At 42.9% G+C, this 25,487-nt stretch overlaps 1 protein-coding gene across 1 annotated transcript in view; it reads left to right on the forward strand.

Annotated features, from left to right (window-relative positions):
• Nucleotides 1-25,487, forward strand: part of LOC145406634 (organic anion transporter 3-like) — a 79,712-nt gene that overhangs the window by 42,696 nt on the left and 11,529 nt on the right. Inside the window, exons 5-10 of the mRNA XM_080277711.1 lie at nt 760-863; nt 1,651-1,805; nt 7,163-7,331; nt 16,027-16,174; nt 16,633-16,715; nt 18,920-19,179. Coding sequence (XP_080133837.1) covers nt 760-863; nt 1,651-1,805; nt 7,163-7,331; nt 16,027-16,174; nt 16,633-16,715; nt 18,920-19,179 — 919 coding nt within the window. The remainder of the gene's footprint in view (nt 1-759; nt 864-1,650; nt 1,806-7,162; nt 7,332-16,026; nt 16,175-16,632; nt 16,716-18,919; nt 19,180-25,487) is intronic.

The following is a 25,487-nucleotide window of genomic DNA, read 5'->3' on the forward strand; positions in this document are numbered from 1 at the left end:
AGCTATAACCAATGTTTTTAAATTACTTCACCGACTCCTAATATCGTATGTTCATTTTATTTTTGCTCTCTCCAGACAGTTTTATTCAGCTCTGGGGAGACTTATGGAACTGGTGAGATGTTTACCGATATTTACTTTATCACAAGTAGACTATGCAGTGCTGAATAAAACTGTGTGAAGCTGGCAAGGATAAATTAATAAAAATCATCACCGGACTGCATGCGTTAAGGGGACGTAACAAGAGAATAGACTACTGCAGTGGTTCCCAACTTTTTTTTTTTTTTTTTGAGTAATGCCTCTTTCACGGTTGGCACAGATCGGACCCCCCCACCCTCACCCATTGCATCATATGACCAACATTCTTCACCTGAATTAAATAAGGGAAAAAATTGTTTATGTTATTAATTTCATATCTAAAATGTGACGTAAATGCAACACGCCAGTACACAACACATTTAGTGATATTCTTTACACTGGTTCTTTGCTGCGTATTTTTACTGCAAGGCTGCATGCTCAATAGAATACTGCGCAGATGAGAGAGAGAGAGAGAGAGAGAGAGAGAGAGAGAGAGAGAGAGAGAGAGACTATTTTTTAAGTAAACAACATGACGAACGCAACAGATGAGAAGGAAATATGCCTCCTAAAGTTCAGGAAGGAATAAGACATACGGGAGTAAGCACCCAACGATGTATAAAACACAAGAATCCACACTGAAGCTGCCTGAGATCTTTCTACTCACACATGTCCTCACCGTTTCAGTTCAAGCTGGTGTGTGGCAGAAAGTTCCTGAGACCCTTATATAACAGCATGTACTTCATTGGGTCATTCTTCGGCTCGCCTGTGAACGGTTGGTTTGCTGACAGGTACAGTAAGCGTCCGTTGTTCGTCAATTTGATGCACAGGTCTTTTGAACATGGCACAATATTATGATTCATTATTGGACCTATTTCCTCTATTGTATTTTTCATTTTTTCGTTGGATTTTCGGTCTGCTGTATAGGTGTTGTGAGCATATGATAAAATAAAGTAGTCGAAATATTTCCTCATGTTTTCTCGTTAATTCATTGGGATTATAGAAGATGAATATACTCAAAAGTAAAAATATATACTTAGTCATGTTTGGGGAGCTGGTGGTGCATTGATTAGCACATTCAGCTAGCAACTGGAAGAACTCGAGTTTGATTCTGGGGTCGATCGGACTGGTGGACGCAGATTCTTTCCCCCTGCGTCCCTTTTCATCCAGTGGTACAGATGAGGACGTGGAGGTACCTTAAATCGACTACTGCTGGTTGTTTTCTGGGGGAAGAGTTAGATCTGGCAATAATTATCATAATAACTCGCGTAGTTGATATGCACAAAACCTATACCTTCTTCTCTGCCCTTTTTACTTTAAACTTTGTCTAAAATTGCCATCTTTCCAAGTTGAATGCTGAGTTAAAACAATGGATTAACACTAGAATACGATGCTAGTCACAAGGAAGCGTTACTGAGAGGATGCAGAGCCGTAGCACTTTCTCTGCCACTCAGTTACATGAAATAAGCTCCAAAGGGACGAAAATCTGGGCCAAGTTAGGGTGAAACAGGTATAGTCATGAAACATCCATCACCAAATGTCCATGTCCTTCCAACCATCTAACGCGGTCTGCTGCAGGTATGGTCGCAAGTTGACGCTCACCATAGGCAGTATTGTTTACACTGTCTTGGGCAACTCGATCAACTGGCTCCCGGACCTCACGGCCATCCTGGTGGTGCGCTTCTTCTCTGGCCTCTTCCACTCCGCCTGCATCCAGCCCGGCTACTCGATGGGTAGGTCACTAAACCGTGTTCAGGGTGACGTGGGAGATTTCGTAGCGATACTTCGTCAGAGATTTATTTGACGTAGTACACATGATTTTCCCCTTGTACAGCCAATCAAAAATATCGGTGCACATTTGATGCGAAACAGTTTGACACCAGAGATGATTACTTAAAACATAGCAATGATTATCTTACTCATCACTGGCAAGCCTGCATTGGTTCGGACGTCATACATGGCTGGGTTGTGATATTACGAAGTGGGCATAGTTATTTTATGCATATTTAGAGGATAGTGACACCACATGTTGGTCGTGTCGGATACCACTGGATCCCTTCTGCGCTTTTATTTTTTATTTTTTTAAATTATCGACTGAATGTTACTGAGGCAAAAACTGTCCATACTAAAAATATGTAGTTAACACAAAAGAGATTATTAAGTTTTTTATAATAAACCACAGAGGAAATGTCGCTACGATGCCTCCTAGGACACAGAAGTCAGTCCAGTGCTTGATACGACTCCCTTTTTGCAAAAGGAAGATGGTGATCCGCGGACCTCTCATAATGTGAAGAAATACGTGACTCGGCAGTAAATAAGGGTCTGAATAGAGTTAGTCCATAAAGTCTTCTAACTTAGGTCTGGTTTTTTAAATTTTAGGAATCATGGATGTAGTGTTAAATCCTCCCATCCCCATTACATAAAGAGATACACCACCCATGAACTGCTGTAACTGTAACATAGCCGACTTAGACCTATATTTACCGCCAAGCCACTTATTTCGTCACGTTTTGGAAGGTCGTTGAAGTGATAGTGGTGCTATTCTCGCATATTTGGCCTCACTGGAATGAACCAAACGCATCACCCACATCACTGCTCACCACCCATATCACTGCTCATTACACACATCACTGCTCATCACACACATCATTGCTCATCAAACACATCACTGCTCATCACACACGTCATTGCTCACCACCCACATCACTGCTCATTACACACATCACTGTTCATTACACACATCACTGCTCATTACACACATCACTGCTCTTCACACACATCACTGAAGCCCTCACAAATCTCGGTTTTAATGGCTTACAGGTCCTTACAATCACTTACTTTATGTATTTAGTAGTTTGTGTTTTAAGACATGATTCTAGAATACCTGTGGGACGGTCAGCCAACTACCATGTTAACTAGAGAGGGTGCTCACAACAACGCCATGCCAGAAATATGACCTTGACCCCTAACCTTGACCTTTGATGGATCTACACCAATATTGAATTACGTCTTACCACACACCTCGCTGCGTATGAACCAGTTATGACCCAGTTCGTATTAAGCATTGGCGATTTTTCTTTTATACATACGTACTGTACATACACACATGCATACATACATACACTGAAGCCGACTATATCACAGCAGTTACGGCTTCGGCATTGCTAATAAGGAGTCCAATACATCTCTAATCGTACTTCATCCATCCATTTCACTCCTTTTGCGTCCTCAGCGTCCGTTCCCCGTTTTCTCACGCGCCTTCTCCCCATCGTCGGCTCTCTCCTATATATCCGTGCTTCCACCCGAATCATAGCCATTCATCCATTGTGAGCATAATAGCACATCCCTCTGCCCTCTGCTCAGTCTACTTCTTTATTGCACAAACGGTCAGCAAATCAAAATACTGTTCAAGCATTTCTGCCAATGTTGAGTAGCCTGTGATTCCGATTTTTTTTTTTTCTGTTCATGCGGTGAGCAAACTACGGGAAGAAATGGATTGTACACACTTCTGTATTTGAATTTTCTTATTCGTTAAAGGACTTTACCGTTACAGTACCATTTCTATGTACCTTTATGCCTTCTTGATTGAATATTGATCGAATATAATTAAAATCTAGCGGTGCAACTGCCAGGGTCTGTATGTCTTCTGATCCCTGTAAGGTTGGTGGTGGTGTACTTGGAAAAACACTTGCCTCACGTCCAGGAAGTTCCGGGTTCGATTCCCGGTTCGTACCTGCAGCCACATAGGGACCTGGGTTTTTAAATCAAAGGTTGCATGCCGTTATCAGAGAGAATGCTTGTTGCGTGCTTTCCCTGTCAGTAAGATTAATTTTCCATAGGTCACATCAACACCTTGTTTTCGTGTTATTTTGGTAACCCCTTCAGTGTGATGATTTCAATTAATTCTGGCATCACAAGACCATAATATTCAGATTAGGGGTGACTCGAGATGAAGTGATTAGTGTTGGATTTTTTTTTTGTAAATGTGGGAGCATCTACAGCAGCAGTCTATTCAGTCACACCAAGTGCTTTGATCGTAAGGCACTTTGTTTTTGTAGACTGTAGTGACGTCTTTATTATCGTAACTCTTTGGCTCTGAGGGAATCTTTAATAAACTGAATAACGTCGTCTGGATGTGGCAAGAGCGGTATGAAAGGCGTAATCCTGCTGGCGGGTACAACTGTTGAAACTTACAGTGAAACATCTGTTCAGCACGTGGATGCAATTACACCCACCACTCGTGGAATAAGAAGGGGGTGTTGTTTTGATCAGTGCGCACGCGTGTGTGTGAACAAAATAACCCAGTTTTTATCCCAGTTTGACCATCTGTGTTTATGTGAGCGAAGTAACTCAAAAACTTTTTATTCCATTTTAGCCATGTCACGAATCAATTCGCGACATTTCCCTTTTGTGAGAAGCCACGAACTATTAGTGGAAAACTCACTGTGTATCGCTCAGCTAACCGTTTCTCCCTCCATTTCGGAGTATACTTTTCAAAACATTCGTCACCATTTTCAAAAGTGACCGATTTAATGCACGTCACTAAGTGCTGTACTGAGCGATACTATTGTTTTTTTATTGTTCGCCCCTGCTCACTCGACCGTTAGAAAATGCGGCCTAGTGCTCCGCTTTTCTTTCCCTCGACTTGGTCAGTCTAGTGTTTGTTGTGACGGAGAAAGGTCCTGTGCCAGCAGTGTGAGAGGTCCCTAGCACCCAAACTCTACTAGTACAGTAATCCAGTCCTCCCCCCCCCCGGTGATACATAGCATTCATCGACTGGTACTTCCTTTGTGTATTTTGTAGTTTTAAGAGTTTAGTTAAGGTGTTTTTCCTAGGCGTAAGTATTTAGCTATTGCGTGAGTGAGTGAGTGCGTCTCATTTAATTGATTTGAATTGTAACGTTAAATTTATTTTTGTAATCAATAAATTTAACAGTTCTTTTTCTTGAGATCAATGTAAAGTAAAATCTTGTTTCATTTCTCCAAATTAAGCTTATTTTCCATATAGCTCCTAGCTTGCATAAACGTTTTACTATTCATAACTGGTACTTAGACCAGTCTTGTTGTATTAACTTAAAATCCGTTGTGCCATAGGAGTTAAGCATCGGCAAGAACCTGATATTAGTATTAGTTATTTATTGTCAGGGGTGAAGTAACTTTCTCCAGAGGCTAACAGTACAGTAATTCAGCAATTGTGAGTAATTAGTCTCTGCTGTGTACTGTTGAGAAAGTTTATAAATTCTCGTTCTTAGAGAATCGTAGCAAGTCAGCGTAAAGTAATCGTTGCTTGATGTAGCAAGACAATCATTGTCTCTGCTCTTTAATATTATTGAATATTATTATCAATTTAAATAATATTTAAGCATTTATTTTAAAAACTCAGTGATATTATAAAAACCCCGTGACAAGCCAAACTTGGTGAAAGGCTTGAGGAGCAGCAAATGAGATTTTTTTTTATTTTTTTATAGCAATAGTTCAGAGGTTACAGGTCTAGGTAATAGAATGATCAGTCAAAATAAACAGTTTTCATCCGGCTTAACTCGAACTTAGAGGAAAGGTTGCCGGTAAAGCAAGAATAAAATGACTCAGTTTTGAGAATCCGTGAAAGGTCAAGGTCACAGGGCAAGCTCAGAATTCGACCCGTGTTTGTGTTGTTCACAAAAAAGATCAAATAATTTTGATCCGGTTTTAACCAACCTTGTGGAAGGGTTGAAGGCCGGCCATGAAGTAAACCTACTGTTTTTGAGAACCGTTGATCAAAAGCTAAGGTCACAGGGCAAGGTCATTTTTCAGTTATTATTATGTAAGCCTTTGTGGCAGGGTTGAGGATAATGTATCAATAGAAGGATTTGATTTCGAAAATAATTATTCTAAGGTCAAGGTCACAGGAGGTCACAGGGGAAGGTCAAAGGTCAAGGTTAGAGGGCAGTGTTAAGTAAAACATATCTGATCAGATTTGAACCAGATTAGGTGGAACCGTTAAGGGTCAGGGAGGAGCGAAAGGACTGAGTTTTGCAATTAGTCAGACATGAAGGTTACAAGGCAATGGCAAAGTTGTACTTGTGTATCTACATGTGAACAAAATAACTAAAACATTCTGGATCTGATTTGAATCAAACATGGTGGCTGAGTTGAGGATCACCCCAAAAGCTGACCTGTTGTTTTTTACAAATACGTCAAAGGTCAAGGTCACATTGCAAGGTCAACTTCAAGTTTTGATCAGATATAGACTAAACTTGGTGGAAATGTTCAGGTTAAAACAAGGACAAAGAGAATCGATATTGAGAGGAATCAATGGCAAAGGTTACTTGAAAAGATCAACGGTCAGGGTTACAGAGCAAAGTCAGCTCAGCTACTTCTGATGTGATCTGAACCAAACTTGGTGGAAGGTTTAAGGTTTGGCAAGAATGAAGTAGTTCGATTGTGAGAATAATCTTTCGAAGGTCGAGGCCAGTGAACAAAGTCTGACAGGTCGTTATTTTTTTAGACGTGCTTTTTTTTTTTTTTTTTTTTTTTTTTATCTTTTGCCACTGATATTCATATTCATCACCGCAAGTGATAAAATATTTAGCCAGTAAAATTTACTGTTTAGAACAAACAGAAGAGTTCTTGAGCTGAGACTGGCTCTTGGTAGCACTGATGGATCAATGGCACATAAAAAAACAAAAAACACTTCATACACAAGTTATCAGCATTTCTTTCCCCTGGAATGACATTGATAGATCAGTGATGAAATCATAAACTTTTCATACATAAGTTATCGACATTTTGTCCATTCTTTAAAAGAATATTTTTCTGTGTGGCAATATACAAGGAAAAACTTAAGAGGTATCTGCCAAACTTGTATGAATCTTGTTTCTTATGTTATTATTTGCATGATTTCTTAAAGTTGGAGTTTTGTTTTAAATAAATAAATTATTACCTGCGCAAAAATAAACTCCTTGTATTAAAAGTAAACTTATAATGTACTGTACATAAACTGTACTTTAGTACAGTACATACAGTATACCGTTTAGTCATTTATAATCCACTCTGATTACACGTAAAATAAAAGGCTATATTTACATTTTTATTTATTTATTTTTTTACAGTTATGGAAACTTTCGAGGCGCGGTACAGATCAGTGGCTGGAATCATCATTTTCATGCCGTGGTGTGTGGGGATGATGGTGTTGGGAGGAGTGGCCTCGGTTCTCCCAAACTGGCGGTGGTTGACGTTCACCATGTCCCTGCCCTTACTTCTCTTCCTGCCTGCTGCCTGGTGGGTACAAAGTGGTTTAACGTTCTCTCGATCCACCGTATCCATTGACGTCTGTATTCGTTCATCCTTGCCACTTTCAGTCATGCTGGTTCAGCCTGGGATAAACTTTTCTAAGTGGAATGGTTACAGTTTTCGTTAATTGTTTCAGTACCAGATGTTGAATATAATCATCAGGTAGCAACGAAGAATAAACTGAAAGACATCACTGAAGTACTTGACAAAGGAACACGGTGCGGTGTCACTGTGTGTTGAACTCAGTGGGGTGTTGTCTGGGTAGTGTTTTGGGGATGAAAAGTGACCAGATTTTGACTAAACTGGAAGAAGGATTGTTAAGTGTAGCGTTCCTGTCAAAAAATAGCTTCTTGATGTGTGCTTCTAATCCATCCCTGGTCGTGATGTGGATATGCGTTCTCCTTGATCCGTCCCCTGCTAATCAGAATGTACATTTGTCATTCAGTCTTGTGCAATTAACATTTCTAAAATTTGGGTGAAATGATCGTATTTGAATTTCCTGTGTGCTGGGATTTTATTTCTGAATAGGTCATACATCACCCAGCTTTGAAAACACTGCTCTGTGTGTGTGTGTGTGTGTGTGTGTGTGTGTGTGTGTGTGTGTGTGTGTGTGTGTGCGTGTGTGTGTGTGTGTGCGTGTGTGTGTGTGTGTGCGTGTGTGTGTGTGTGTGTGTGTGTGTGTGTGTGTGCAGGCTATAATTCCCGTATCAAGCAGGTGACATGTGCAGATTTAAGTCCGCGTGTTTGAGTTCTGGTTGAGTACTATTGTTCTGATGTATTTTCCCATTAGTTTTGGAGTTTTTAAGCTCATTCAGCCAGGAAGAAATATTTCACCCCGTCTTATCAGGTGAGGTAAAATTATAAAAGAAGCCTATAACTAGAAACAGGTTAATATCTAACTGGCACATGATAACAAAAAAAGGAAGTTATATACAGTGTGGTCATCCATATTTGAAAGTTTACTAAGTGTTCCAGTGACTAAGTTTGGTAGTGTTTTTGTTTTAGTCCTCCATCCTTGTGAGTACGTCTGCTGCGGTTAAATAATGTCTTCAATAATGTCTTCAATAATGTCTTCAATAATGTGTTCAATTATGTCTTCAAAAATGTCTTCAATAATGTCTTCAATAATATCTTCAGTAATATCTTCACTAATGTCTTCAATAATATCTTCAATAATATCTTCAATAATGTCTTCAATAATCCATTTTAAAGTCTCAGTTTGGTGAGTTTGGCTTTTTTTTTTCAGCCAAATGTTGTTAAAGTTTTGAAAAGCCACTAAAGTAATACTTACTACTTTTCCATTAACTTTCCAACGATGTGCATAAGTTCACTGTAAATTTAACTATTTCTGAGATAACCAAGTTTTGGTGTTCACTTTACCGTTTTATTTATTTTTTTACCTTTTCTAGCAGTACGATAGCAAATTCTGAGGAATGGCCAATCATTAATACGTGTTACTTTTCCAGTGTGAATAAGTCAATTGTCGCTTTATCAGTTTTTCGAGGTAACAGTTTTTGTGCTCAATTTGGGGCTTTTTGGCGTTTTTCAGTAGTATTTCTTTATGCTAGGAAGAAGGAACTAAAGACCAGGAGCCCGCAAACCGTTCCTTCCAAGAAATACAAAACAAAACAAAAACAATACAATAAAGAGCCACATTCAAGATCCGTTCATTTCGAGTATAGTTGAGACGTTTGAGAAAAGTCACTTTTGCATCACCTATTACTTTTTCATAAACTTTTCAATGGTGTGCATAGATTCAGTGTAGCTTTAAATGTCCCAAATTTACAAGAAGGTGAGAGGACGTTGTGGAGGACTGGGAACGTGAGTGGGATGACCTTGGGAATGACGAGGGGTTGTCTGAGTATCTGATGACGGGGATTCGACTCGTGCGGGATGAACTTAGATTTCCAGGTCATGCATCTCCTAAGTTGACTATCGACCTCATATTGAAGTGGGAAAAGATGGAAGGTAAAGAAGAAGATTGATAAAAAGCTAAAATGAAGGCAAAAAGCACCACACTGAGCACCCAAACTGATTTATCTCTTGATTGTAATGCAACAGCGACCTACGCACATTGCTGGGAAAAGCTTATGGGAGAGCAAGGTATGTTAAGTAAGGGGCTCTTCTCAGAATTCGCCAACGTACATCTAGAAGAGCCAGAAAGGGTCAAACTGAGCTAAAAAAAAAAAAATGAGTCAAGTGTGTGAGCTGCCATGCTTTGGAGCGAGGGTCCAAAGCCTAAACCTGAAAGTGTGTACATAATAGAGTGCCATGGGTCATATAAAAGTGTGCATTGATATCAGGTAAGTGGGATGACACACTTCCTCAGCTTTAACCAAAACAACAACACTAGCAAGCTTGCTCACTCAGACACGTTCCAGACCTTTAAGTGTGGATGTCTCTCTAGCCTCCGATATAACACTTTGGTGCCGTGCTTCGTATAGGGCTTCACACTTCATGTCTGACTGTTTTTGCGTGCTCGTTCCAATACTTATTATTATTATTATTATTTATTTAATTTATTACGCAACAGCGTCAGACAGTACATGTGAAACATGATACATATGGAATCCTCGAAAACAGCTATGGACATATGTATACATATACATACACACACACATACACATACACATACACATATATACACATATACATATATACACATATATACACACATACATACATATGCATACACACACACACACACACACACACACACACACACACACAAATAAAGACTAAACTCATGAACATGTAGGGACATTACATGGAGGTATATGCCACACAGGGCACAGTGAGCTACTTAAACCCGCCAAAACGAGGGTGACGCACCAAGAGTTCTTTTAAAACTTCGTGGTTTAATAAGTGTCGACACACTACATCAAACGGCTGGCCCTGGGGCAGCAGGTGTCGAACGGTAGGGCACTCCAGGCAATAATGCTCTATAGTGTCGGAGCGAGGCGAGTGGCACAAGCGACACTCAGTGAAGGGAGGCTCCCCTTCCAACCCAGCGACCTGCCACTGTTGCCGGTAGCCCAGCCTCAGACGAGCAGAGACAACATTGTGCCTCTGAACCATGAGACCCCGGCGACGGTAGGAATACTTGAGGCGGCAGACAGACTCGTAATGGTTGATGGACACGCTGTAGGGCCTTTCTGCATCTCTGCGGCGTCGCACAGGGAGGAAAGCAGCGGTGCGAACTCTGGAGAGATAACAAGTCAGGGAGAGAGGGCGACCATCACCATGAGGAGGCAAACGGCAGGCTTCCTTCGCGAGTCTGTCGACTGTGGTATTGTGGCGTAAACCAACATGAGATGGCACCCATGTAAATATGACAGTCAAGTTACGATGAAGCAGTAAAGCCAGAAAAGATAAGATCAGTTGAACAACTGTAGAGTGTGTGGGCCGAACACTGGATGGGGACTGAAGGGCAGGCTTGGAGTTACATATGATGACAGCATTTACTCCCCGTTGGCAGACAAGACTAACAGCATCCAGAATGGCAAACAGTTCACACAGTGTGGAGCTGGAGTGATCACGGAGACGTCAGCCAACCCAACCCCCTGGGGGTGGTTCCAAGTTGGGTGAGTAGACAGCACCACCAGCAGCACCATCTGATTGCAATGACCTGTCAGTATAGAGGTGATATGGAGCTGTGATAGAGGACGTCACTGTCGCCACGTGTTCCAGAGCCAGCTGCAGCTGTAGATAAGGTGGGTCAGACCTGGAGGTGGGAGTGAAGCTCACCTCTGGCATAGGCAGCACCCAGGGTGGGGGGGTTGGGGGTACTTCTGCAACAAGAACATCCAAATTAAGGCTGCGGAGCATAGAGGAAACAGATTTAATAAGAGCACGTCCACCGCGCAGAATAGGAGGAACTGGGGAGTTTGGTCTCAGAGAAGTCCTGACTAACTGAGAGTAGTGGGGTGAAAGTTGTGGGAAATGGAGGCACTTGACAGTGAGGCGAGTGACATTAGAATAAATTCTTTCTATTAAAGGCGGAAGCCCCAGCTCACGCTGCATGTTCACTATCCTGGTAGACATGGGACAGCCTAGAATTACTCTCATTGCTCTATTCTGAAATTTTTCTAAAGGCTCCAGAGCAGTCCTAGAAAGCTGAATCAAGGCAGGGGAGAGATAGTCAACAACACAGCGAATGAAAGTAATATAGACTGTCCTGGCCACATGGATGGAGATTCCCGAAGAGTTGTTGGTGAGCCACTGAAGTGGTGCGAGTCAGCGCTGGAGGCGATCCAACAGGTCACGGACAAAGGGATGGCCCTGGCGCCTGGTGGGGGGAACAGCCGAGATCTTAACAGGTGCCCCCATGTAGCGGTACTTGAAACACAAGGGAATGGCAGTCCCTCCGATGGTGAAGTCAGGCAGAGCTTGAGGAGGGCGGCAGGAGAATATTCTGCTCTTATCTGGGGAAAGAATAATGCCACCGTGAGATGAAGCCACATAGAAGGAGTCAAGAAACCGCTGGAGATCCCTTGGCAAGGAAGAGTGAACACAAATATCATCGGCATAGCATGTAATCGTAGTTCCAGGAATATTAGGGGGAGAAGTGAGCAACCGATGCATCAGTACATTAAACAAAAATGGGCTAAGAACACCCCCTTGTGGCGTACCAAGATGAAAACTGCGTTGAGGACTGTACACACCACTGAAAAACACACGAGAGGTCCTGTTACTGAGATAGCCCCGAATCCACCGCAAGAGATTACCCTTTATCCCAAAGTTGACAAGTTGATCCAAAATGATGTCTCTGTTAGCAATATCGAAGGCACTCTGAAGGTCGACGAAGGCCACCACACTGTCCCGGGAGAGGCAAGAATACAAGTCAACGAGGCAGTGGTGCATGCTGCGCTGAGGAAGGAAACCATACAGATGTGGAGAAAGGCGGTCCTGAAGCCTGTACATGAGACGGTTGAGTAAGATCCTCTCCATCACCTTGTAGAAACAAGAAGTAAGGGAAATCGGCCTGAACTTCGCCGTGCCAGGCTTGGGGATGGGGACAATTGTACTGCTGGTCCAGGCTCCTGGTACACAACCGTCTCTGAAACAAAGATTGTACAATTTAAGTAAAGGGCTACCAGGAACTTGTTGGAGCAGACGTAGCACAGCATAGGTGATACCGTCATCACCAGGGGATGAAGCCTTACCTCGAGAGAGAGCACGACGCAGCTCCGACTCGGTTATCTCCTCTGCATCATCATCATCATCCTGCAGCAAAGCAGACATCAAACGAAGCTGACGGGCAGGAGCACAGGAAGAGAGTGCATCTTGTATGTGGTTGGGAAGACTTGCTGGGGCAGACTGTTCCGACCAGGCGTTGACAAGGTTTTGAGCGTAGACAGCGGGAGTGTGATGGCGAGCAGTGGCGGGCGTCTTCTTGACAACTCGACGGATGAGGTGCCACATGGAAGCCACACTTGTCTGTTGGTTAATACAGTCCATAAACCGCTGCAAGAACTCAGTAATGACACACTCCTGCAGTGCGACTAGTGCATCCCTGGACGTTTGATAACGATGGAGTGTGCCAGGATTCGGGTTGGCTTGAAACAAGAGCCCATCACGTTCAGCCTTCTTCTTCGCCTCTTGTATACGTGCATCAAGCGTCCAGGAGTGGGTGGTACAGCGGCGCTGCAGATGTGGGCGGGAGACATACTGCCTGTAAAAATCATGAGTGGCAGAGACAAGATCAGAGTATAACTGGTCAGGTGAAGAAAGATTAAAAGTAGGTACCATCTGGGCCATATATGATATGTACGTCGGGCAATACTTAGGGGGCACAGTAATGCGTAAACGAGCAGCAGGAGCAGTAGAAGCCGCAGGCAGAGAATAACGAAATCGAAGTGCGACGTGATCAGAGAATAAGGCTGGCACTGAGGAGCATTGGACCCGAGACGCTATCAAGCCAGACGTGATGACGTGATCCAGAGTGCCTCCCCGGGAGTGAGTGGCGCCGCCAGTATCCCAGCGTGCAAGGTGATGCCTGTGGATGTAAGAAATGAGATGAAGACCATTACGACTGTAAGAGCCAGAACGATCACCTAAGTCAGGATGCCGAGCATTGAAATCTCCCATATACACCACCCCATGCACTGTAGGAGGAGGAAGAGCCTCAAGAGAGAGTCTGGCAGGGGCAGAATAGACATTACACAGCTGGAGCACGCCATCCCCAAGTGTGACCTCAAAGAGCTGGAAAGTCATGTCAGGGTCGGTGGAGTTGCGGAGAAGGCGGTGTGGTAAGGAGCTGTGTATGTAAGTCAACAGGCCATTCCTTACCAGATGGACGTACGGAATATAACCTGTAAGGGAGGAGCTTGCCCAGCGGCAATCGGCCGGCCTGGGAACGCTTCCTGGAGAAAAATAACACTAGGGTGGTGTCGAAAAACAAAGGTCTTGAGTTGAGCGAGCTTAGCATAATTGGTGATACCACAGACGTTCCAGGAGATGACATCTAGCTGGTAATCAGGAGCGAACCTTATGCTTGAAAGAAGGTGACCGGAGAGTGGAGGCAGACGAACGACCTGGGTTAGAGAACGAACCAGAAGGGAATGACTCACAGAGTTTTTCAATGCGAGAGGTGATAGTACCCATCTTGTTGGTGAGGGTGGTGACGGTGGAGATGATGCATTGCTGAGCCTCAACCAAGGTGGAGAGTTTGTTATCCAAAGAGGCATGAGCTGCAACCAGCCCGTCAATCCTGGCTTCAGGAGCAGAAAAGCGGTCCTTGAGAGCCGTACATCATGCCATGAGGGAGGCAACAGCCTTGCGGAGGGCCAGGTCAGGAGCCGAGGCAGTGCTGGTGGGAGGAACAGACTGAGGTGGTGGGGGGGTGGCCCGGGAGTGACGGCCCGAACTGGGGCCCGGCGCCGAGCACAATCATGCCACATGTTGACCCCTGGCTGAAAACAGCGTGGACACTTCCACAGAGACGTGTCCCGAGGAGGTGGGGGTTCTGAGGTGGATGGAGGCAGCAGGACGTGACGGCTCACCCTTGAGAGGACACGTCCTGGATTCATGGCCAGCCGCACACCAGGCATACTTCGGCCAGGCAGAGCAGTACCGGGAAATGTGTCCTACGCCCCAGCATCTGTAGCACCAAGGCTGGTCATTATGGAGTTTCTGCACCTCACACTGTGGAAGACAGGGAAGGAAGTCAAAATTAATAACTGACGGAGGTGGGTCGGGAAGGCTCCAGACGACAACAATCCGGTTAATGGGAGAACCATCCTGCATGAAACGACGGGCAGAGTACACTCCAGGATATCCCTTGGCAAGATTTGGGTCAATGTCAACAGGGAAACGGGTGAGGATGTAGCTGGGGTACTTACGTGGCCTCTCCGGTGAGTCCTGAAGAACGAGTGGCAGCAAGAAAAACTCACCAGATAAGACTCTGTTAATGATGTCCTCTCTTTGTCTAGAAATGTAGACAAACCGGGAGGTGACTGCAGCCATCTTGACTTCTGCCTGCTCACGCTGTAGTTGGAAGGCCCTGTTAACCGAAGACAACCATCGCAGCTTCGTATCCGTGGAAGGGTCGCCACTGAAGGAGAGCTTGACGTAGGCATCTCTCGGGGCAAATGCAGGGCGGTGAGACAAAGGCCGGGAGTGGGAAGAGGGAGAAATACCAGCAAGGAGCTGAGGAGGCAGACAGACAGGCACATCACGCACAGATGAGTCACCTTTGGCAGTCTTGGTGACAGGAGGCACACATTCACCGTCAGGAGAGTCGTCCACAGGCCGCTTGTTAGAAGTGGACGGGGTGGAAGGCTGTATCTCATGATGAGTGGTCAAAGACTGAAGGGGCTGTGAGGTGGCAGGCACAGGCAGTTCAGGCCAGTGGTTCACGGTAGGAGAGGCATCGTCGTCAGACATGGCTAAATCATTTTCCAGGAGTGAACCAGCGTCCGACCCCGAACACTCCATCGGGCCAGGCAAGGCCTTGACAGAACACTAGCGAAGCACTCAGCCCACACTCACAGCAGCCGGTGACTATATCAAAAATCCGAACACAAAGAAACAGCTTCGAAATACACAAGCAAGCGCCAGGAGGAGCAGAGAACGTCCGCACTCAACGCAGGCTGAAGTGGGACCGTTCCAATAGTTAAAGCTAGATTATAGTTATTGTTTTGTGAAGAACAAGTTAAGCTCACAGATCTCACCATAAACACGTGTCCATGCCTGTGGGGACCCCTTTTACATCTTTTAATCTCACATCACTGAGGCAGGACAGCTTCACTCAAACCCATGTTACAAGAGAGAGAGAGAGAGAGAGAGAGAGAGAGAGAGAGAGAGGTTAAGACAAAGGTATCTCATATGGAGGGGGATGAATGAGAGACAATGAAAGGAGACTATGGACCAGTGAGATGCTATTGGGTATCCACGAACTACATATTCCTTACACCCATTACACTATGCAATTTTTACCCTAATGCCGTTTGTCCATCATGAATGCTGAGTTGTAACAATAGATTAATAGTAGAATAGGATGCTAGTCATGAAGAACTACTATGGAAAGGATGTTGAGCCAAAACATTTTTTCCTACCACTACGCTACGTGAAATAAACAGCAAGAGAACGAAAATCTGGGCCGAGCTAAGGTGAAACGAGTATAGTGTTTGGTAAGTGCTAATCAAAAAGTAAACTGGGCATCATCGACAACTCCCATCAGGTTCTTGGATGAGTCTCCGAGGTGGCTGATCGTGCGAGGTCGCCACTCCAAAGCTCTCAGGGTGCTTCAGAGGGCCGCCCGCTGGAACAAAGTCTCTCTCCCGCCGGAGCGTGAGCTGAGGACGCTGATGCAGGATATTATGATAGAGGTACTGTAGAGTCACCAATATGTTTTCACTACAACACTTTGTGGGATGTGAGAACTGCCCCGCTTCCCCAGGTCTCATTATGCAGTAAGAATGACAAGTTGGACACATGATGATAATTGAACATGCTCTTAACATCATTTGCTTTTAAGCTCTTTGACTGCGATGGTCTTTTTTTTTTTTTTTCCCCCTTGGCAACTGAATTGACGATTTGATGCTGTTTAGAGATCTCTTGTAGTGAAGGACTTATACGAGACAATGAAGTGACATTCGGAACCTAACAGACTTTATCAGTGTCATATAAGGGTTTTGTAACTGTACAAGTAAAATTTTGAGTGATATTTTTGTCAGCTACTGTACCAACATTCCAACAGTAATATTCTAGCTGTAATATTCCAACGGCAATATTGCAGCAGTAATACTTCACTAATAATGTGTGTCCTCCCTTGTACCATCAACAGTCCAGAGGTCATGAGGTGTCCAAGAAAGGAGGATTTATGTCCCATCTCAAGACCATAGTGGAGCAGTTCAGCATCTTAGTCAGGTAAGGCACACCCGTGAGCCATAGTTCCTGCTCACCCTCTTTTGCTGTCCTATGTCAGGGCTTCCACAATGAATGTTGACCTGTTGTTAGTGGTTTGAAGCTTCACTGAATTGCATGATTAATGTTGTGAAGAACTTGTTAGTGCTTCGAAGCTTTAACTGCATCAACAAGTGTGTTGAAGAACGTGTTGATGTTTCACGGTTTTTCTGAATTGCATGATAAGTGTTGTGAAGAAAATGTTAGTGGTTCGAAGCCTGAACTGAATGATTGTGTTGTGAAGAACCTGTTAGTGCTTCGAAGCTTTAAGTGCATTATTAAGTGTAATGAAGAATTTGTTGGTGGTTCGAAGTTTCACTGATTTTCATGAGTAAGTGTTGTGAAGAAAATGTTAGTGGTTCGAAACTTCACTGAACTGAATGATTGTGTTGTGAAGAACCTGTTAGTGCTTCGAAGCTTTAAGTGCATTGTTAAGTGTATTGAAGAATTTGTTGGTGGTTCGAAGCTTCACTGAATTTCATGAGTAAGTGTAGTGAAGAGCATATTGGTAGTATGAAGCTTTACTGAACTGCATCATTAAGTGTTGTGAAAAACTTGTTAGTGTTTCGAATTAGCACCGAAAAACAAGGTCTCTGTCGATGTGAAACCCTGACTCTGGCTAAGGCTGCCTTCTAACAAATAGCAGGATTAGCATAGTGCAAAAGGTGTCATTGTATGTAACTGAGAGAGAGAGAGAGAGAGAGAGAGAGAGAGAGAGAGAGAGAGAGAGAGAGAGAGAGAGAATCAGAAACTAAAGGTAGTATGCTTAAACCTTCAATCGCAAAGTGGAATGCAAACAACTAATTACTGAAGGCCATTTATGAAACATCTGCGGTTGTCTAGGTGTGCCCAGCTTGCATCCCATATTGCAGAACACAATTGGCAACCATATAGGAAGGCCAAGTACGTTCCGACATCATCACGCACTTCAAAAATCATCATGAAAAATTTTGGGCCTGCATTCCACTTTCCGATGTCAAGTTTAAGCATACGGCACTCAGTCTCACGTCTGTACGTCAGCACATTTCTTTACTCCTATTACTGAGAGAAATTTGTAACTGATATTCCAAATTTATTAACTTTTACGATGATGCAGTTGTAGGGCTTAATGACTTTGCTATCTGAAGTGCACGTATTGACAGATTTTCCGATCGTGCAGTGGAAATATGAGTTGGAAGAACGCCCCATTTCACAGAATTCCACTCTGGAGATATCTTTCTCAGTCACCTCTGTTGTCTCTGGAAGTTTGTGTATCCGTAACCAGACGGCTTAATCCCGTAAGGGGTGGCTACAAAGAAATCGCCTGTGTTGATCTGGGCCTCTACCATTTGACTGCCCTCGCACCCTCCTCTTTCACTTATATCTCTCCTTTTCGTCCCTCCATCTCACCCTCGGCCTTCCCTTCCTCCTTCACCCCTCCGGAAGTGAGAGACGAAATACTCAGAACGTTGCCTAGCGAGATGAAGTGTTTGTCTCCCAAGTTTTACCTTTACCTCTGTGATCTTACTATTTGCATCAGATAATGACCGTATTTTTGTGTGTCATAGGAGACTTCGTAGCCTCTCTATCTTAGCGATTCATTAAGATTATAACATCTTGAATTTCTCTCTTAGTTTTTATATTTCTAGTACCGCCATAGTGGCACCATTAACAGAAAGATGTTTAGGTGTACAGTGCAGAATGAATCACTGAGGAAGAGGTGTTACGGAAACTCCAGACCTACGTAGAGTATGTCCCTGTCCGATTCCGCCGGCATGTCTACGTAACCCCGTGAATCAAGGAACTTATTTAATTCGTTTGCTCATGCACATCCCAGACGATTTTATTCAGAAAGGGGTTATTGAAGGCATGGCTAACCCTTCCGTTTTGAAAGTCTCCCCTGATCTGAAGAAAATCGTCCGAAGGCTGCCAAAGAAAACGTTCATAATTGGGCAAGGGTTGAGGGTTAATATTACAACCGCTATAAAGTACACGATATTTGTTTGTTCCAGAATAAAAAGCAATTTATAGTTTACAGTAAGGAAGGGGTTAGAGTTAATATTATAGATGCTATGAAGTGCGCGGTAAATTTTTGTTCCAGAAAAGAAAAATACAAATAATAGGCTACAGTAAGGAAAGGATTAGAGTTAATATTACAAATGCTATACATGTGCACGTGTTTGTTCCAGAACGAAGAGAATGCGGAGGATAACGCTGTGTGTGTACTACCTGCTTCTGGCGTGCGGGATGGGGTACTACGGGCTGTCACTGGGCGGGGAGAGCTTCAGTACCAGCCCTTACATCTACATAGTGATGAGCGGGCTTATGGAGGTCCCTGGAAGCACCCTCACCATCCCTCTCGTAGGCCGCTGCGGTCGACGGTACCCCAACGTCGTCCTGTTCTTCCTCACCGCGGCCGTCTTGCTGAGTGCGACCTTCATTCCGAAAAGTAGGGTGAAAGAGCAGTGTTCATGTCGAAAGTACGGTGACAGAAAATCGTTCCTCCCCAAAAAGTATGCGTGTAGAGTATCGACCACTGCAAAAAGTATGATTACAGTTATCGTTCATTCCGAAAAGTATGATTACAGAATACGGTTCCTTTAAAACAGTCTGATTATATGGTATCGTTCATTCCAAAAGTTATGGTTACGAAAAATCGTCAGTTCCCAAAAGTATGATTCTAGTGTATCGTCCATGCCATAAAGCATGAGTGTAGGGTATTGTTTATTAAAAAAAGTATGACTGTGGAGTATCGTATCAAACACACTAACTTAGACATGACACAGTCCATTTCACGTATTAGGCACGAGGGCAGTACACATGAGTGGTTCTGTTGATGCATGGGGAGTGAATGACTGATTGATTACACTAGAAAGATTGATTACACTAGAAAGATTGATTACACTAGAAAGATTGATTACACTAGAAAAATTGATAGATTGCACAATAAAGATCAGAGCAGGGTAACAACAGGGGTAATTTCTACGGTGTCGGAAAATAGGTCATTGTCGAAGTGATGAAGGATGTGACGAGAGTGAAATGCAGAAGGTGTTGATGAGGTGCATGAAGAGATGATGATACGTAGTCAAGAGAGCAGAATGAAATGTTTGCTGGAGTTATGTCAGAAAGCTTGGATAAACGGAGCTGTAGCTGTGGAGTGGGAGAAGATTGTAAGTGTGACCTTGTACTAAACGTAAGATGAATTAAATGAGCGTAAAAATGAGCATGGGATAAATCTGTTGTTGTAGGAATGGCTTATAGAAGTATATTTCAGAGATGAGAAATGAATCAGGTTAGTGAGTCATGAACAGGGGGGTTCAGCAGTGGAGTACCTGAGGGGGGCGGGGGGGGGGGGGCTGTTTGAAACTGACCCCGGGCCCCCAATTGAGGGGGGGGGACCTAAAAGCCTTAAAAATTTATAAGCTTTTTATTAATATATATATATATATATATATATATATATATATATATATATATATATATATATATATATATATATATATATATATATATATTGTTACGGAACAGAGAAAGATAATGTACACTTTAAGTGAGAATACTAAAAATCACTACTGTCCCGTAAAGTTCCAGGTTCAAAACAAAGAGTTAGGTAAAATTACAAGTTAAAGTTTAATGCTCAAACTAACAACAAAACATTCAGGACTCATAAGGATAATGTAATGGCAAAAAACTGGTTAAATATATGGTTAACTGCAATAGCCTCTATTAACACGAAATTAGCAAGAGTAAATTTATCTAAGTCAGCCCTGATAAATGAAAATACACCGGGTAATGCTCAGTTAATGCAAGATAAATTATTACAGATACAAAATATTATCAAAAATGACTAACAAAAAGAACTTTTACATAAATCACAAAAAAACCTCACTAGGCCTAAGAATTAACCCTGTGCTACACAGCACAAGAAAAAATGCAACAACAGTTATACTCAAATTACACAGCTGCTAGATGGTTGGAGACTTCCTGAGCACTCACAACAATAACTGTACAGAGGAGGACAGAGATGTGAACAAAATGAGGAGTAGATCTAAGTGGCAATGATGCAGAGACTGAGCTCATTATATAGGGGCCAGCAGAGCTTGATACAACTTGTAAGAAGGACGCGCAAATGAAGCCATAGGGGACAAAGAGCTGAAAATCCCGCTCTGAACAACAGAAAGGACGACTTACTCTACTATAACGGTAGAAGGGGGGGACTGAGGCAGAACATGCTCGTGATCAAACACGCAGCACACTGTACGTTAGAATTACACAAAGGATGATGAAATCATAGGCTATGTAACACCTCCCCACAAAGAAAAAAGAAATTTACAATGGAAATTTCTTATTACTCTAAAACAATCTGTATATGGCATTACAGAACATGCAAAAGTCTTTCCTAATGTTACAAAACATGAGATCTCCCTAGCACGTTCAGTCATAGGTACTTGCCAGTATCCCTTTAACAAATCAAACTTACTTATGTACCTAGCCTTTCCGATCTTGTCTATGCAATCTTCCACGCGAGGGAGAGGGTAAGTGTCTGTTTTGGTTATCTGATTAACACGTCTGTAGTCGATGCAAAGCCGCTGTGACCCGCCTGGCTTAGGGACTAGAGTGACAGGAGAACTCCACTCGCTCTGACAGGGCTCAATCATCTTGTGGTCCAACAGGTAGCCAAGCTCCTTCTGGATGAGAGGAACTTTCACTGGGTTCACACGGTAAGGAGGCAGTTTAATTGGCTTTGCGTCTCCAACATCAACATCATGCATCAACACAATGGTTCTTCCTGGAGTGGCACGGAACACTTGCGGGTACTCCTGCAGTAATGCCAAAAACTCCTGCCTTTCCTCAGGAGGTAGATGAGAAAGCTTAGTCTGGAGATCATTCATGACATCAGGATTCTTCCCCAAACTATCACTCAGGCTCATACTGCATGGGAGAACTTCACTTGCAGACTCGGATGGAACAACTACAGTGCAGACTGGATTATTTTCGTCCCGCCTGTGATATAACTTTAGCATGTTGATGTGACAAAGTTGCTTGTTCTTTCTACGATCTGGTGTGGCGATGACATAGTTGACATCACTGAGTTTCTTCTCCACGAAATAAGGACCACTAAACTTGGCTTGAAGAGGTTGCCCATGCACCGGTAGCAGAATCAAAACCTGATCTCCTGGCTGAAAGTGGCGTAACCTGGACTTCTTATCATACCAAGTCTTCATCTTCTCCTGAGCAGCTCCTAAATTCTCTCTCGCCAGCTGTAAAGCAGTGGACAGCCGTTCTTTGAACTTCATCACATACTCCAGCAGGTTGACGTCATCTTCCTCCGACAGCCAGCATTCCTTGAGTAGCTTAAGGGGTCCTCTTACTTCATGGCCAAACAGTAGTTCAAAAGGTGAGAAGCCCAGTGATTCATTTGGAGATTCTCTTGCAGCAAACACAACGAATGGAAGACCTTTATCCCAATCTTTCTGATGTTCCAAACAGTATTTCTTGAGCATCGATTTGAGTGTTTGATGATATCTCTCCAACGCTCCTTGGGTCTGGGGATGGTAAGCTGAAGACGTGATCTGGGTGATGCCCAACTCTTTCAGAGACTGCTTGAAAACGTTTGACATGAAATTACTTCCCCGGTCTGACTGTACCTTCTTGGGCAGACCAAACTTTGTGAAGAACCCTACCATTTCCTTAACCACGTTCTTTGCTGAGATATTTCTAAGCGGAATGGCTTCAGGATAACGAGTAGCCATATCAATCAGGGTCAACACATAAGAAAATCCTGAAGAAGTCTTAGGAAGAGGGACCACAATATCCACCAACACATGGGTGAAAGGCGACTCAAAAGGAGGAATGGGAACTAGAGTTGCAACCTTATCGGTCTGATTACACTTCCCCACAACTTGACAGGTGTGACAAGACTTACAATACCAGGAAACATCCCTGAAGATACCTGGCCAGTAGAAGTGTTTCAAAATGCGTGCCACAGTCTTCCTCACTCCAAGGTGTCCTGCCAAACTGGAATCATGAGCCACTCTAATGATATCCTGCCTACAAACACGAGGGATGACAACTTGATGTACAACTTCCCATTCACAGTCGGCTGATGCTGTTGGGGATCTCCACTTCCTCATAAGTACTCCTGACTTTACATAATAACAAGTAGAAGCACCGGCTGACTCTTCCTCACTGCAAGCAGAGTTAGCTAGACCTTTCAACTCAGGGTCAGCAACCTGCAACTCAACCAACTCTTGACGAGACAAATTATCAACACTACGGGGTACTGCCTCATCTGGTGAGTGGTCCAAATTAGCAAGAAAAGTGTCAGCTAGGATAACATCATCATCATCATTATCCTCTAAATCACCAGTAACTTTAGACTTAGCCCTAGTGACAGCACATGCAGGGAACACGTCAGGGACATCACAATCCTGGGACGCAGCCACTGGCTCACTAGACAACTGAGGAGCTGGACACACTTGACTTCCACCAATATCATTTCCAAGTAAGAAAGTTACACCTGACATTGGGAGTGTCTCAACCAACCCAACCATAACGGAACAATTAACAAAACCAGACTCTAAATTCACTCTGCACAGAGGGACAGAGAAGTAATTATTCCCTACACCTTGTAAGATTACAGTTTCATCAGAGGAATTAACATTAGAGCCTAGAACACTGGTCAGCATAAGGGATTGGCAAGCACCTGTATCACGATATATTTTAACTGATTTCCTGTCATTACTGTCTAGAGGACTGACAAAACCATCAGACAGGAAATTAGCACATGAACTCTTGAGAGTGTCACCCACGTTACTGCTCAAAAGAGGAGTCCATCATGAGAATTTAAGTTACCACTCAAAGCAGGTTCAGTTAACTCAGTTAAAGAATTCTGGGAACTCTCAAGGGTGGACACTAGACCAATTGACTGAGTATTTAAAGACTCCTTTTTGTTCACATCACGCTGTCTCCTGAAACATCTCTCCGTAGTATGACCAAGCTTACTACAATAAGTACATTTACTTTTCTGAAATCTAGAGGTGAAGCTGGTATTTACTTCCTGAGAAACATCATCCTTATTCTCTTTCCTGTTACCTGTACTCTGAGTAGAGGCAACGTACTTACTCTCAGCTTTCCCTTTTTCTTTAGAATATCTCTTGTGAGTGAGAACATATTCATCAGCTAAAACTGCAGCATCAGACCAATTATCTATTCTTTTCTCATCAAGATATAGGCTTACATCTTTACTAATACACCTTTTGAAGTCCTCCAGCAAAATCATCTGCTTAAATTTACCAAAATCAGAATCCACACTCTTAGAATTTAACCACTGCTCTAACAGATCTTCTTTGATTTTTGCATACTCAACATGGGATTGCTTATCTTGCTTGTAAGTTGTCCTAAATTTTACTCTATAGGCTTCAGGAACAAGCTCATAGGCCTTAAGAATCAAGCTCTTAACTACATCATAATTATCAGATTGATCCTGAGGCAAAGATGCATAAGTTACTTGAGCTTTACCAGTGAGAACAGTTTGAAGGAGTACTGGCCAATACTTTTTGGGCCAATTAAAACCTGTAGCTACCCTCTCAAACAACTGAAAATACTTTGTTAAATCAGATTCATTAAAAGGAGGGACAAGTTTAACATTTTTAGCCACATCAAAATCATCAGAGCTAGATGATCCAGTTCCACCTTGTTTCATGCGATACTCATGGTCTGCCTGAATCCTAGCAAGTTCAATTTGTGCCTGATCCTGTACCTGTGCCTCTTGAATACGAGCATTTGCCTGAAATTCAGCCTCCTTAACACAAGCCTCCTTAGCCTGAGACTCAGCCTCCTTAGCACGTGCTTGAAATTCAGCTTCCTTCACACGAGCCTCCTGCAGGGCTAGCTGTAACTTAGCTATTTCAATCTGCGTTTGCTCATTTGGAGGAGTTACATTAAACAAGCTTTCATTAATCATGTCAACAATTTGATCTTTAGAATGATGAGAGCGAACAGCAATTCCCAATTGTTGAGCAACAAGCTTAAGTTCATTCTTTGTTCTGTTTTCTACATCACACACTGTTTGCACATTTGAAAAAAATCTTTGGTTTCATCAAGCGTAGTAATAGTAGACATCATGAATAAATCACAGTCACAAAATATCAAGCAATATCCTTATGATAATATCCTGAATATCCTGGCGAGGTCGCCAAATTTATGTTACGGAACAGAGAAAGATAATGTACACTTTAAGTGAGAATACTAAAAATCACTACTGTCCCGTAAAGTTCCAGGTTCAAAACAAAGAGTTAGGTAAAATTACAAGTTAAAGTTTAATGCTCAAACTAACAACAAAACATTCAGGACTCATAAGGATAATGTAATGGCAAAAAACTGGTTAAATATATGGTTAAATCAATAGCCTCTATTAACACGAAATTAGCAAGAGTAAATTTATCTAAGTCAGCCCTGATAAATGAAAATACACCGGGTAATGCTCAGTTAATGCAAGATATATTATTACAGATACAAAATATTATCAAAAATGACTGACAAAAAGAACCTTTACATAAATCACAAAAAAACCTCACTAGGCCTAAGAATTAACCCTATGCTACACAGCACAAGAAAAAATGCAACAACAGTTATACTCAAATTACACAGCTGCTAGATGGTTGGAGACTCCCTGAGCACTCACAACAATAACTGTACAGAGGAGGACAGAGATGTGAACAAAATGAGGAGTAGATCTAAGTGGCAATGATGCAG

The sequence above is a fragment of the Coenobita brevimanus genome, chromosome 71 (genome assembly GCF_032717465.1).
Source record: "Coenobita brevimanus isolate Jiangsu-jjx chromosome 71, ASM3271746v2, whole genome shotgun sequence".
Classification (NCBI taxonomy): domain Eukaryota; kingdom Metazoa; phylum Arthropoda; class Malacostraca; order Decapoda; family Coenobitidae; genus Coenobita; species Coenobita brevimanus.